The 13929-nt window shown below is 34.5% G+C and overlaps 1 protein-coding gene and 1 non-coding gene across 5 annotated transcripts in view; both read right to left on the reverse strand.

The window, feature by feature from the left end:
• The window catches only part of Ddx50 (DExD-box helicase 50), a 34763-nt gene that overhangs the window by 16245 nt on the left and 4589 nt on the right, over positions 1 to 13929 (reverse strand). For 3 of the 4 annotated variants that reach the window (XM_027931304.2, XM_071611214.1, XM_027931305.2), the window contains 6 exons: positions 11058 to 11133; positions 10394 to 10572; positions 8819 to 8936; positions 8520 to 8705; positions 7886 to 8031; positions 5536 to 5685 (listed from right to left, as the gene is read on the reverse strand). In XM_027931304.2, coding sequence (XP_027787105.2) covers positions 5536 to 5685; positions 7886 to 8031; positions 8520 to 8705; positions 8819 to 8936; positions 10394 to 10572; positions 11058 to 11133 — 855 coding nt within the window. The remainder of the gene's footprint in view (positions 1 to 5535; positions 5686 to 7885; positions 8032 to 8519; positions 8706 to 8818; positions 8937 to 10393; positions 10573 to 11057; positions 11134 to 13929) is intronic. The other variant, XM_071611215.1, reaches the window with a different exon arrangement.
• On the reverse strand, positions 338 to 444 carry LOC114089534 (U6 spliceosomal RNA). The gene has a single exon (XR_003582185.1). It is a non-coding gene; the product is annotated as a U6 spliceosomal RNA (small nuclear RNA).

Raw genomic sequence — 13929 nt, forward strand, 5'->3', positions numbered from 1 at the left:
CAGAAAGATAGCCAGAAGAGGAAAACTCATTCGATTATCATGGAATCAATTAAGAAAACTGTTTCAAAAAAGAAAACAGCTATATATATAAGCTACCATACTTTAAATGAGTTGGGCAGTTTTCATAGTCAATTTTTCAAATTCACTTTTTAAAAAACTCAACACAGGTTTTTTTAACTTGATAATCAGCCCTAAAAAGGACATATTACATTCTTGGTATCAGTGATGATTTTCAGATCTCCAACTTTTTTTTTTCCTTTCTTTTTGTAGCACTGGTGATTGAACCCCCGGGCACTCTACCACTGAGATACATCCCCAGACTCTTTATTTTTCATTTTCAAATGTGGCACACTTCATGAATTTGCATGTCATCCTTGTGCAGGGGTCATGCTAATCTTCTCTGTATCATTCCAATTTTCGTATATGTGCTACCAAAGTGAGCACTATTTTTTATTTTGAGACAGGGTCTAAATTGCCCAGGGCTGCCTCAAACTTGTGATCCTCTTGCTTTAGTCTTCTAAGAAGCTGGCTTTACAGGTGTGCACTACCACACCGGCAGGTTTCCAAACTTTAAATAAACTGTTTCCCAAAAGACTGTATGTATGTAAAAGAGAGAAAGAATTTGTTGAGAATTTACAAGGCATTTTATTGAGAAAACCAAGTAAAACTTGACCTATAGAAAAAAATTAAGTGAGGTTATAATTTAAAAACAGAGAAACTAGGTGCTAGGGGTAGCTCATGCATGTCTAGCATAAGCTAGGCCCCTGGGTTCAAGTCTTAATACCCCAAAATAAGTAAATACATAATAAAAATAAACCATTTAGACTCCCTAGTTTGTCCATAAAACTCAACATTCCTCATAATGAGATGCTGCTACTACTTTCTGCCTAAACAGCAGTCATCATGAAGAAGAAAAATTCCATATTCCAACCACAGAAATTGATCATTGTCACTGGGGGGGTCTTTGTAGCAAGGCAATTCCTCCTTCAGAAGCACTGACTTCTAGGACAGTTACTATTGAAGGTCCTAAAGCAATAACAGGGAATATCATCAACCACCTCAACATTTTCATTATTAAGCATCCATCTGTTTATATCAGATGTTTTAAACATGACAACCAATGCTATATAATTAGTAAAAATAACACTGTAGAAGATGGTAACAGCATAGTATTTCATCAGTTCTCACATAAAAACAAATAGTGGGCTGGGGATATAGCTCAGTTGGTAGAGTGCTTGTCTTGTATACACAATGCCCTGGGTTCAAGGTCCCAGCACCACATACATATAATAATAATAATAATAATAATAATAATAATAATAAAAACAAATAGCAGGTGAGGCGCAGTGGTACATGCCTATAATCCCAGTGGTACAGGAGCCTGAGGCAAGTTCAAAGCCAGCCTCAGAAAAAGCAAGATGCTAACAACTCAATGAAATCCTGTCTCTAAATAAAATACAAAATAGGGCTGGGAATGTGGCTCAGTGGTTGAGTGGCCCTGAGTTCAAATCCCAGTATCACCCTGCTCAAAAAAAAAAAAAAAAGCAACTAGAATAAGAAAATTAAAAATCCACAGAGAACATCTATGACAAAACTAGTTCCAGGCACAGTGACACACGCCTGTAATCCCAGCAGCTCAGGAGACTGAGACAGGAAGACCACGAGTTCAAAGCCAGGCTCAACAAAAGTGAGGCACTAAGCAACTCAGTGAGACCTGTCTCTAATAAAACACAAAATAGGGCTGGGGATGTGGCTCATTGGTTGAGTGCCCCTGAGTTCAATCCCCAGTACCAAAATAACAAAAACAAAAAAATTAAATGAAAACGCATTCTAGTAATTTTTCAGAATAGGGCAAAACCTGTATGTATGGGGTGGGGCAGGGGATTTCTGTGACCTAAGAAGCAGCATTCTCTGGAAAGCATATTCTCAAGCAAATTGTTACACGTAGCAGGTGACAATGGGAGAGTGCCATGGCACCAACGGTAAGGTCTGTAGGAGCTACAGCAGCTCTGGTGTTCAGCCATATACAAACACTATAATCAATGCTCCCTTTCCAGAATGAAGGCCCACACCAAGGAGAAAGTATTGGACCTAAAATCCAAACCCAGGAAGACAAGAATAACAAGAGCAAAGAAAAGATCCAGATAAAAGTGAGGAAGAACATAGCTGGAGCTCAGAAAATGGAAGACTTTTTCTCTTTTTTTGGGGTGGGGGGTGGGCGCCTTAACTAGGGATTGAACTCAGCTACATCCCCAGCCTTATTTAAAGACAAGGTCTGAGTTGCTTAACATCTCAATGTTTCTGAGGCTGGCTTTGAACTTGCAATCCTCCTGCCTCAGCCTCCTGAGCTGCTGGGATTATAGGCATGTGCACCACACCTAGCAAGAGACCTTTTCTTTTTAAACAGCTTTTTTGAGATATTTGTCCATATTTTTAAACACTATCAAAAACAACAAAAGTTCTAAACCTGCAAATCTAGAAAACTATTCTAACCCATGCTTTCCCATTTAAAGTTCAGAAAGATATATTTCATCTAAAAATGAACAGTAGTAAAGGTCCTAATCAAATCCCATAAAAAGTAATTAGGGATGGATGGGGCTGGGGCTGGGGCTCAGTGGCAGAGCACTTGCCTAGCATGTGTGAAGCCCTGGGTTTGATCCTCAGCACCATATAAAGATAAATAAATAAAGGCATTGTGCCCATCTACAACTAAAAAAAAAAAAAAAAAAAATTCAAAAAAAGAAGAAAGTAATTAGGGATGGAGATAGGGGAGGCAGAATAATATTCCCACAGGAGGATTGCAGCATCCAGCTTGGCAACTTAGCTACACCCTGTCTTAAACCTTAAAAAAATAAATAAAAATTATATATATATATATAAAAGGAATGTCACATTGATGAATGTTAGCATCACAAAGATAAAATTTATAATATATATATTAAAACTACATTTTTGGGTTTTTTTTGGTGTGTACGTGTTTGTGTGTGTGACTGAACCCAGAGGCACTTAACAACTGAGCCCTTATTATTTTTTGAGACAGGGTCTCACTAAGTTGCTCAGGGCTTCGCTAATTTGCTAAAGCTGGCTTTGTACTGGAATCCTCCTGCCTCGGCCTTCCCAGACCCTGGGATTATGGGCATATGCCACAGCGCCAACTGATTTTCTTTTTTGAGATGCAGTATGACTATGTTGTTGCCCAGGCTGACTTCAAATTCCTGGTCAAGTAATTCTTCAGCATCAGCCTCCCGAGTAGCTGGCTGAAACCACAAGAACTGGCTAACGGAGCACGCAAAACTACTGATTTTTTTTGTGGGTGGAGTGGGAGTTGAGAAAGGGAGGGTTTACTGGGAATCAAACTCAGGGGCACTTTACCAGTAAGCTATATCCCTAGCCCATTTTATTTTTGAAACAGGGTCTCATCAAGTTCCTTGGGGCCTCACTAAATTGCTCAGGCTGGCTCTGCACTTTTGATCCTCCTACTGCCTCAGCCTCTAGAGCCCCTGGGATTATATCCTGTGCCTCTATGCCCAGGGAAAGTGCTGATTTTTTTAAGGAAAATCACTTTTTAAAAAGTCAGATTGGCAACTGACTTTTTATAGCAATGTATTATTCCAAAAACAATGGAATAACATTTTAAGATACTAAAGAAAAAAAAACTTTTAAAGATATTTATTTTTTAGTTGCTGTTGGATACAATATCTTTAATTAATTAATTTTTAATTAATTTTATGTGGTGCTGAGGATCGAACCCAGGGCCTCACCTGTGCTAGGCGAGCGCTCTATCACTGAGCCACAACCCTAGTCCCAAGAAAAGAAAATTTGAACCAAGAATTTTATGACTAGCCAAAATAACTCTCAAGTATAAAGTCACAAACAAGCTATTATCAACAAGTAATATCATTTTCATAAGACCTTTCTCAGGAATCTACTAAGTACCAAGTTATACACAACAAAAATGACTAGACAGACATTGACATAAGGAATGTCACATTGATGAATGTTAGCATCACAAAGATAAAAGGAACTAGAAATCATATACCTTCTGCTAGAAGTAAACAACCTATGAAGTATTTTTTGCTCTGATTTTAAAATCAGGTTTCAGAAAGTATAAAAAACAGAGAAACAAGTTAAATAACATCACAGGGAAGCAGTATTCCAGACTGAAACTTGGTTTCATAAACAGCAAAAACTACAAGGAAGAATAGATACAGGAGAAACTAACATACTAAACGTGTAAGAATGTAAGAATCTTATTTGGATCCAGAGTCAAGAAAACAATAAAAGAAGCATTCATAGGGCAGTTGAAAATTTGAACCCAATTGGCATTTGAAAGTATTAATTACTGTTAATTTTGTTAATGATAACAGCATTGTGGGGCTTGTTTTTGTTGTGGTAGTTTTTGTGTATGTGTGCATGAACCCAAGACCTCCCACATGCTAGGCAGGTGCTCTCTACCACTGAACTATACCCCAAGCCTTTTTTTTTGGCTTGGTTTGGTTTGACTTTTTAACTTTTTTTTCACCCACTCCGTACTGGAGATTGAAACCAGGGTGGGCTTTGCCACTGAAATACATTCCCAACCCTTTTATTTATTTATTTTTTGAGACAGGATCTTGAACTTTCCATCCTTCCAATTCACTGTGCTAATCCTTTTCTTTAAGAGATATTTACCCAAATATTTATGAATGTAATAATATCTAGAGCTTACATCAAAACAATTTTGGAGAAAGAAATAAGTGAGCAAGCATTCAGATAAAATAAGATAATAAAGCTGGATGATAAACACATACAATTTATATTAATGTATTCATTCAATAAATATTTGTAATTTGTTCTTATAACACAACTCTAAAACATTATCCATTCTTACCAACAGAAATTAATTTTGTTTCAACCTTTATATTTTCTAGATCACATTTACAAAGCCTTAAAAAATACTCCTAATAACAACTGACACAATTCTCTCCTAACATATTGTTAGTTTTAAATATACACAATAAAATTTATTTCTTAAAAAATTTTTGTCCTAGGGGCTGAGATTGTGGCTCAGTGGTAAAGACCTCACCCGTCATGTGTGAGGCATTGGGTTTGATTCTCAAAACCACATATAAATAAATTTTAAGGTCCATTGACAACTAAAAAAATATTTAAAAAAATTTTCTCCGGACTTAACAAGTTATAAGAGGCTGGATATAACTTTTTTCTAAATTAGTCACAATTCTGAGAATGACTTATCAAGTTTGGTCCAGAGGACAAAATATATTTATATTTGTTTTTGGTACTGGGGGGTTGAACCCCCCAGGGGCACTTTGGCATTGAGTTACATATCCAGCCATTCTTATTTTAAGACAAGGTCTCAGTAAGTTGCTGAGGGTCTTGCTAAGTGCTGAGACTGGCCTTGAACTTTAAAATTCTCCTGTCTCAGCCTCCCAAGTTGCTGGGATTACAGGCATGCACCACTATCCAACTGACAATATTTTTCCTCAGTTATTCATCTCATCAGCTCAATTAGAAAAAATGTTTTAAAAAACTTACCTGTTTTATATGTGGATTCATTGCCATTTCAGTTACATTCTTCTTGGTCTCACAGAAGATAATAGCCCTCCCTTCTGAACCACTATAGACTTGAAGGACATCTCCAATAACTGCTGGCCTCTGAGACCAATGACACTGAATAGCCAAATGCTTTGAGGAAAGAAAAGGTGAAATATCTATTTTGACAAAATTGTTGGAAAAAAATTATCTTGTATATTTTTTTCTACCTGTTCAAGAACTGGCCTTCCTGGGAGACTGTAAGACAGAGACTCTCCTCAACCCCATTTAAAAACAAACAAATGGCCGTCAATAAGTGAAAGGATACACAAATTTAGTATATTCAAACAAAATACTATATAGCAATTAAAAGGAACCAACTATTAATAACACAAAAATATAGATGAATCTTAAATAATATGCTGAGTGAATGAAGTCCTATAGAGAAAGAGTATATGCAGTATGATTCCATTTATATGAAGTTTTAGAATAGGTAAAACTAATCGATGGTAGAAAAAAAAAATCAGAAGTGACTGTCTCTGGATTGGGGGGAACTAGGAAGGAGTACGAGGGAACTTTTTGAGATGATGAAAATACCTTTTATTTTGATACTAGGGATTGGACCTTGGGGTACTATACTACTGAGCCACATCCCTCTGTCCTTTTTATTCTTGAGATAGGGTCTTGCTAAATTGTAGAGGCTGGTCTTGAACTTGCAAATCTCCTACCTCAGCCTGCCAAATTGCTGAGATTACTGGCATGTACCACTGCACCTGGCAATATATCTTGATAAATGTTTGGTTTACATACACAAACTCAAAAAAATAGGTTTGTATTACATATGTATGAATTTGTCAAAACTAAGCAAAGTGTACACTCATTTCATTACACATAAATCTTATCTGAAAAACTATAAATATTATATGGAGGAAGCTCAAAAACATGCTAAGGGAAAGAAGCAAAATATAAAAAGTCACATAATGTAAAATTACATTTATATGAAATATTCAGAACAGGCATATCCACAGAGACAGAAAGAAGACTGGTGGTTGCCAGGAACTGGAAAAGAAAACAATGCGGAATTACTATTTAATGGTTATGGGGTTACCTTTGGTGTGAGGAAAATACTTTGGAGCTACATAGAAGTGATGGTTGTACATCATAAATGTACTAGATGACAATGAATTATACATTTAAATATTTATAGTTTTAAATTGAGTACAATGGCACATGCATATAATCCTAGCTATTTGGGAGGCCAAGGCAAGAGGATTAAAAGTTTGAAACAAGCCTGGGTAACAATGCCAAGGACTGTGTCCCCATCCTTACCCAAAAAGTTTATAGTTTTAGTTATGTAAATTTTACCTTAGTTTTATAAAAATGAAAATATTATGCTCTAGTTAAAGATATGCATGCTAAAATACTTATGGGCAAGTATACTGATTTCTGCAATTTGAAATGAATCAAAAATAGAAGGAAGTTATATGGTGTAGTTCAGTAGTAGAGAGCATGCTTATGAGCATGAAGCTCTGGGTCCAATATCCAGCTCAAGAAAGAAAGAAGAAAATAATCCCTTTTTTTGTTTTCTTAGTATGAAAATTACTATAGGTTTTTAGCTTTTTTTTTTAATACCCTTACTTATCCTTTAGAAATATAGCTGGGTGTAGTGGCACATGCCTGTAATACCAGCTACTTGGGAGGCTGAAGAGGACTGCAAATTCAAGGCCAGCCTGCACAACTTAGCAAGACCCTATCTCAAAATAAAATCCCCAATATTGGGGGAAAAAAAAAGAAAAGTTCTACTACAGCTCAATTTTAAAAAATCTTTCTGAATTTATTTATTTTTTGGGGGGGCGGTTTTGGGTATGAGGTAAAGATCTAACTTTCTTCAGCTAATCTTCAACAAACTATCTCAGCACTATTCTTCCTTTTATTTTATTTTCTTTAGTTGTAGAGGGACACAATACCTTTATTTATTTATATGGTGCTGAGGATTGAACGCAGTGCCCCACACAGGTGAGGCAAACGCTCTGCCACTGAGCCACAACCCCATCCCTCAGCACTATTCCTTTCTATGAATCGTGTTCTCTGTCATATGAATCCTAAATACAGTCTCTATGGCTGCTTGTAGATCTTCTGTTAGAACTTCTTATTCACAAGCTTTTTTCCCCTATTTATTCTATTCTGCTTCTCAGTTTCAGACAATTAAAATACTTATGTATCTTATTAACTAAAGGCAGAAAAGAGAGCTTAGGCCTGAACAGGTCCCCAAAATTTGAGTTTAGCTTTAACAAACTTTCAAAAATAAATACCAACTAAAAGCTAAAATCTATCATGCTGGAAAGCCACTTACTTCCACAGTAGTTGCAGCCTTTTGAGTCATTTTTCCAACAAGGTCAACCTGTTCATATCTGGATTTCATGTATTTTTTTGCAACTTTGTATACCCACTGTGGGCAAGTTGCAGAAAAAAGTAAAGTCTGAGGATTGTCTTCAGAATCTTAAATAAACAAAAAGAATTCAAATGTTTTCTTAATATCCCATGATGTAGCCAACTTTTAAAAATCACCACAGGCTTCAAAGAAATAATGAAAAATTCAAAACTCAGGGAAAGTTTTTAACATATAGACTGCATTGCAACTATTGAAACTTTCACCTTTTAAAACTGGGGACAATAGCAAGAAAATTCAACTCAGAAGAAAAGTGAGAATTTAAGGAAAAACAATGAACAAAGAAATCAGTAAAATGAGTTAGTAAATCTAACTAATGACTATAAAAAATAATACATGAAAGAAGACACAGAAAGCTAAGAAAATAAAGTACGCTATTGTTCTTTTTTTTTTTTTTTTTTTTCAGGAAGAGAATAGATACTGAATAACTTTAGTTTTGTTAGAATACCAGGGGACAATATATTAAAAAATTAAAAATTCATAAGCTTTTAAGATCAAAGAATAATTGTTAACGTGGTTATTTTGAATTAGGATATACCAGTTTTGTAGGATTCGTGGATAATATCTTCAACTTGTTCAGCAAAACCTAAATCTAACATTTGATCCACTTCATCAAGCACAACATGGCGCAGTTTAGAAAGATCCAAACGGCCGCTCTGCAAATGGTCTTTGATACGACCAGGAGTCCCAACCAAGATGTCAATACCATTTCGAATATGATTAACTGTGAGAGGAGAAAAATGCCAGTAATATGTAAAAATCAAATATATGCCTTCACATTATTCCTTTACATTTAGCAAATGCATCTTTGCACTATTATCATGCACAGGTACTCACTTTGGCTTTGATATGATGTTCCACCATAAAAACATGCCACACTGAGTTTCCTAGTTATATCTTTAAAGTCTTTGGCTACTTGATTTGCCAGTTCCCTTGTTGGAGCCAAAACAAGTACCTGGGTGAGAGATTTAAAAAACAAAAGATACTTTTGTAAAGACATGAAAATGCAACCTAGAAGACCCCACCCTTTTTAAAGTAGGAATCTCAACATTAAAGTCATTAGTATATTATAGACAGAGTACCTAGCATACATGAGGCCTTGAGTTCCATTCCCTAGCACTAGCCTTAAAAAAAAAAAAAAAGATGACACAAATAGCATAAGACCAATCACAATTTATTATACTCTACTTTGTCAAGTCTCCTCAAAAGTCACTTTGTCAGAGATGTTCTTAAGCCTCTTATATATAATCTTGGCCCTCTTTTTACCACTTACACCACCTAAGGCACTTATGCTTTACTTAATTAGTGATTGTAATCACATTATTCCTTTATAGTAACCACTTTTAGTTACATACATATTCAAACTATAATGCTGATTTTTTTTTCTTCTCCACTTTCATGAACCTTAAAGTACACACAGGTTCTGTTTTTTTAGTTGTTTTATTTTTATTTATTTGTTTTTATGTGGTGCTGAGAATTGAACCTAGTGACCCACACATGCTAGGCAAGCATTCTGCCATTAAGCCACAACCCTAGCCCTACACACAGATTCTTAAAAGGTCAAACCGCAAGCTAAAATTTTATTAGTTGATTTTACTATTCATAAATTAAGACAGATCTTTAGCACCCGCATAATAAAGAAACTTTTTTGCCTTTCTGGAATGGGATTGAACTCAAGGTCCCACACATGCTAGCCAAGCACTCTATCACTGAATTATATCCCTGATCCTTTTATAATTTTGAGATAGGGTCTTGATAAGTTGTGGCCTCAAACTTGAGATTCTCTTGCCTCGGCTTCCCAAGAGCTGAGATTACAAACAAGTGCCACCACATGGACTAGCAGTTCCATTCCTATAATAGTCTTCACAAAAAGTCAACTAGTAAAATAAATGATATTGAATAGTTATTGGATGACCAAATAAATGGAATACCTCTTAGAAAATTCATTGTTTGAAAGCAAAAAGTCAGGACTGAAAAAACAGACAAACAAGTCACTAAATACACTATGTATAAGTACTCTTTTAAAGTAAGATTTTAAGCTCCATAATACACAAAGTTATCAAAGACATCTATGAATCCATATACATTACATTCACATGCAATAATGATTTCATTTTAGCTTTGCTTGAATTTTCTTTATTTGAAAATGAACAAGTTTTTGCTTTAAAACCCAAATTTCTACTTTTGCCACAGGGCTTAATTTTCTCTGAAAGGTACTTGTATTTAAGACTAATACGCTCTTTCAGGACTGGGGATGTAGCTCAGCAGAAGAGTGTGAGCTTAGTATGCATGAGGTCTGGGGTTAAATCTCTAATAACAGGAGCAAAAAAAAAAAAAAAAAAGACAACTATAATCTCTCTGTCCATTTTCAATAAGTAATGTTTAGAGCTTTTCCTCTCTTACAACCATTACCTTTGGTGAGCGGCTTTTTTTAATTGTTTCTTGATTTCTTTGGAGCCTTTCAATCAAGGGTATGGCAAAAGAGAATGTCTTTCCTGTTCCTGTCCGAGCTTGTGCAATTAAATCTTTTCCTTCATATACAGGGCTAAAGGTCTTAACTTGAATAGGAAAGAGATATGTTACCCCTCGACCTGTAAAATGAGATTTCCAAAATATTTCTTTAAGACTAGTATTAGGAAAAAGATATATTCATTTGAAAACAACAATCCTGCTTTCTCCATGTCTGCCTAAAGATACACAACCAAGTACCATTTACAGTTATTCCTACCCTAAACAGAAATTATAACAAAATTAGTCTGAACTTCTGACAAATACATATAACAATTAAGATTAAAAACAGATCACAACAACTACAAGATTGGGATGACAATTAGAATAATATATACTCCATGTTTCTATAAATAGATCAAAATATACTCTACTGTCATAAAAAGAACAAGTTAAAAAAAGATACTGATAAAAAAAAAACTATATCAATACTGAAAAGGATGAAGTAAACTACAATTTAAAAAGAGCTATTTCTTTTTTATATTCTCTATTTGGTTAAAAAAGGCACAAGAGTTTTATAAAATACAGTCATAGATTCCAGCTGCATATCCATTAAAATTCATAGTACCTTTCAGAAGCTTTATAGTTTCTTCGGAAATAGAGAAATTGGAGAAGTCTCCTTCTTTCTGTTCTCGTGTTAGTGTCTGTCAAAAGGAAATAAAAGTTCTAAATAATATAGTTTTTTTTAAATAATATAGTTTTTGTTCAACTTTTACTTATTTACCATTTTACTAAACAAGCTACCTAATCAATTTCAGTTAGTACTTGCAAAAACCTATACAGATTAACTTAAAAATTAGGAGGGGAGGCTGTGGCTGTAGCTCAGTGGTAAAGTGTTTGCCTAGCATGTTGTGAGGCACTTGGTTCAATTCTCAGCACCACATAAAATAAATAAAGTCATTAAAAAAAAAAACAGTAGATTCTTTTCATTTCAAAAGTATCCCTTTAGATGGCAAGCTTACTTAATCCATTTTCCTAGTAAAACATCTTAAAATGTTTAATTCAACCCATAAAGTTCCCTTTAGAAATGTCTACTACATAAATCAAAATATTTTTCCATTTGATAACATATTACAAGTTACTTAATAATCTAAATCATACTTATAGATAATATTAACTATGAAAATTAATACAAGTCTATATACTAAGATAAAAGAAGAAATTACACAATGAGAAATTAAAACTTTTTCCAAAAATAGTTAATTTGTTCTATGGCTTTAAAAAGTACTTTTTCCGAGCTGGGGTTGTGGCTCAGTGGTAGAGTGCTCACTTAGCACCTGTGAGGCTCTGGGTTCAATCCTCAGCACCACATAAAAATAAATAAATAAAATAAAGATACTGTGTCCAACTACAAGTTAAAAAAAAAAAAAAAGGACTTTTTCCCCCTAGGTCATTAATTCAGGGAAAAGTTCTATAAGCTTAAGAATTTCTTTAACATGAATATAGATGAGCAAAACATTATCATTTAACATCTATCAAAAACTCTGTGTACCAATGTGTATACAGAACAATGTTTAAAGAAAGTAGTTACAGAACCACTCACAATAGCAGTTTTCAAATTAAGAACCAGATAAAAGACAATATCAAATTCAAATTGTGGGCCATTTACATAAACAACAATACTGTTCTCTTTTAAGATTAAAAGAAAAATTTTAAAAGTTACGTATTTTCATTTTAGAAATTTCAGAAAGCACAAACATACATTTTTAAATTACCGATAATCCAGTCAGTTAAAACTACATTTAAAACACACTCCAATCTTCAGTCTATGCACACTAAGTTTTAAAAATAAAAGATCATACTTTATACAGTGTTTTAAAATCTGCTTTTTATCTTTTCAACAAAAAGAACTATCTTTCTAAAATTCTTATATACCTTTTGGGATAGCTGCATTCTATTCTGTAAACATAGCATATTTTATTAAACCAATTGCCTACTACCAGACACTACTAGACATTTAGAATATTTAAAACTTTCCCCAATATCTATAATATCCCGGTGATAAGAGTACTTATTCATACAGCTATGGACACCTCATAATTACCTCCTTAGGATAAATTCCTAAAAGCAGAACTCCTGAAATCTATGATCTAAAACAGAAACAATAGACAATTAAGCCTATTATAATACAGAGAATGATTTCAAGCAAAACCCCAATAGAGCCAGAAACAGTGGTGCACACCTGTAATTCCAGCAACTCAGGAGGCTAAGGCATGAAGATTGCAAGTTCAAAGCCACCCTCACCAATTTAGCAGGGATCTATGCAACATAGCAATACTCTGCCTCAAAATAAAAAATACAAAGGGCTGGGGATGTGGCTCAGTGATTAAGTGCTCCTGGGTTCAATGCCCCATACCCAAAAAAAAAAAAAATAGGGCTATGGTTGTAGCTCAATAGTAGAGCGCTTGCCTAGCACATGTGAGGCACTGGGTTTGATCCTCAGCACTATATAAAAATAAATGAAATAAAGGTATTGTGTCCATCTGCAACTAAAACAAACAAAGAAACAAAAACCCCAATACAACAAAAAGCAATCTGTTCATTCCACTACTACCAATATAGATTTAATAGAGCCTTACTAAATTAACATACATGCTTCTGGACAAATAGCAAATACACAAAATAAAACACCATATAGGGGCTGGGGCTGGGGCTGAGCGGCAGAGCGCTCGCCTCGCAAGTGTGAGGCCCTGGGTTCGATCTTCAGCACCACATAAAAATAAGTAAATTAAAATAAAGGTATTATGTCCAACTACAACTAAAAAATAAATATTAAAAAAAAAAAACCCACCATATAGTAAAAACAAGGAGTCAACATCTTTTTCCCAAAATACCTGAGGATTCTAGGTTAAGTTAAGCTCAGTGCATACCCCTGCATTTGATCTCCACAACAGGGATTTTTAAAAAATTATTATTTAAATTAAATTACCGGCTATTATCAAATTTAAAAATTATTATCAAAAAGCAAGAATATCAACATTGTTTCTTTCTGAAGACCTAAATAATTTCTTGACAATTTATAACACCTAGATCAGCTTTTGAACTCCTAGTGGAAAACTGTGAGACACTTTTTAACAAATTCTGCCCAAGAAAATAACTGCTTTAACAGGTACTGATAAGAGCAGGAGGTTCAAGAATGCAAATTCTATACTTAAGCATGTTTATTACACTTCCTCAAAATGTAATAGCCAGAAGAACAGATTTCTTCAGATCATTTTCATGTTTAATTCTAGTTTTAAAAATGCAAATGACTTTAACAGAAAGTTACAGTAAGACATAAAGATCATCTAAAGTTGCTACTGTTTCAAAAGCAGAAAAAAGAAGGCAAAATACACAAAGTCAAAAGGCCTTCTGTACCTTGTTTCAGGAAGTCAAGTCAATGCCCCAGTACTGGCAGGGACTGAAAGAACCATAAGAAATAAGTACGTGACTATCAATAA

This window comes from Marmota flaviventris, chromosome 4 (assembly GCF_047511675.1).
Source record: "Marmota flaviventris isolate mMarFla1 chromosome 4, mMarFla1.hap1, whole genome shotgun sequence".
Taxonomy (NCBI): domain Eukaryota; kingdom Metazoa; phylum Chordata; class Mammalia; order Rodentia; family Sciuridae; genus Marmota; species Marmota flaviventris.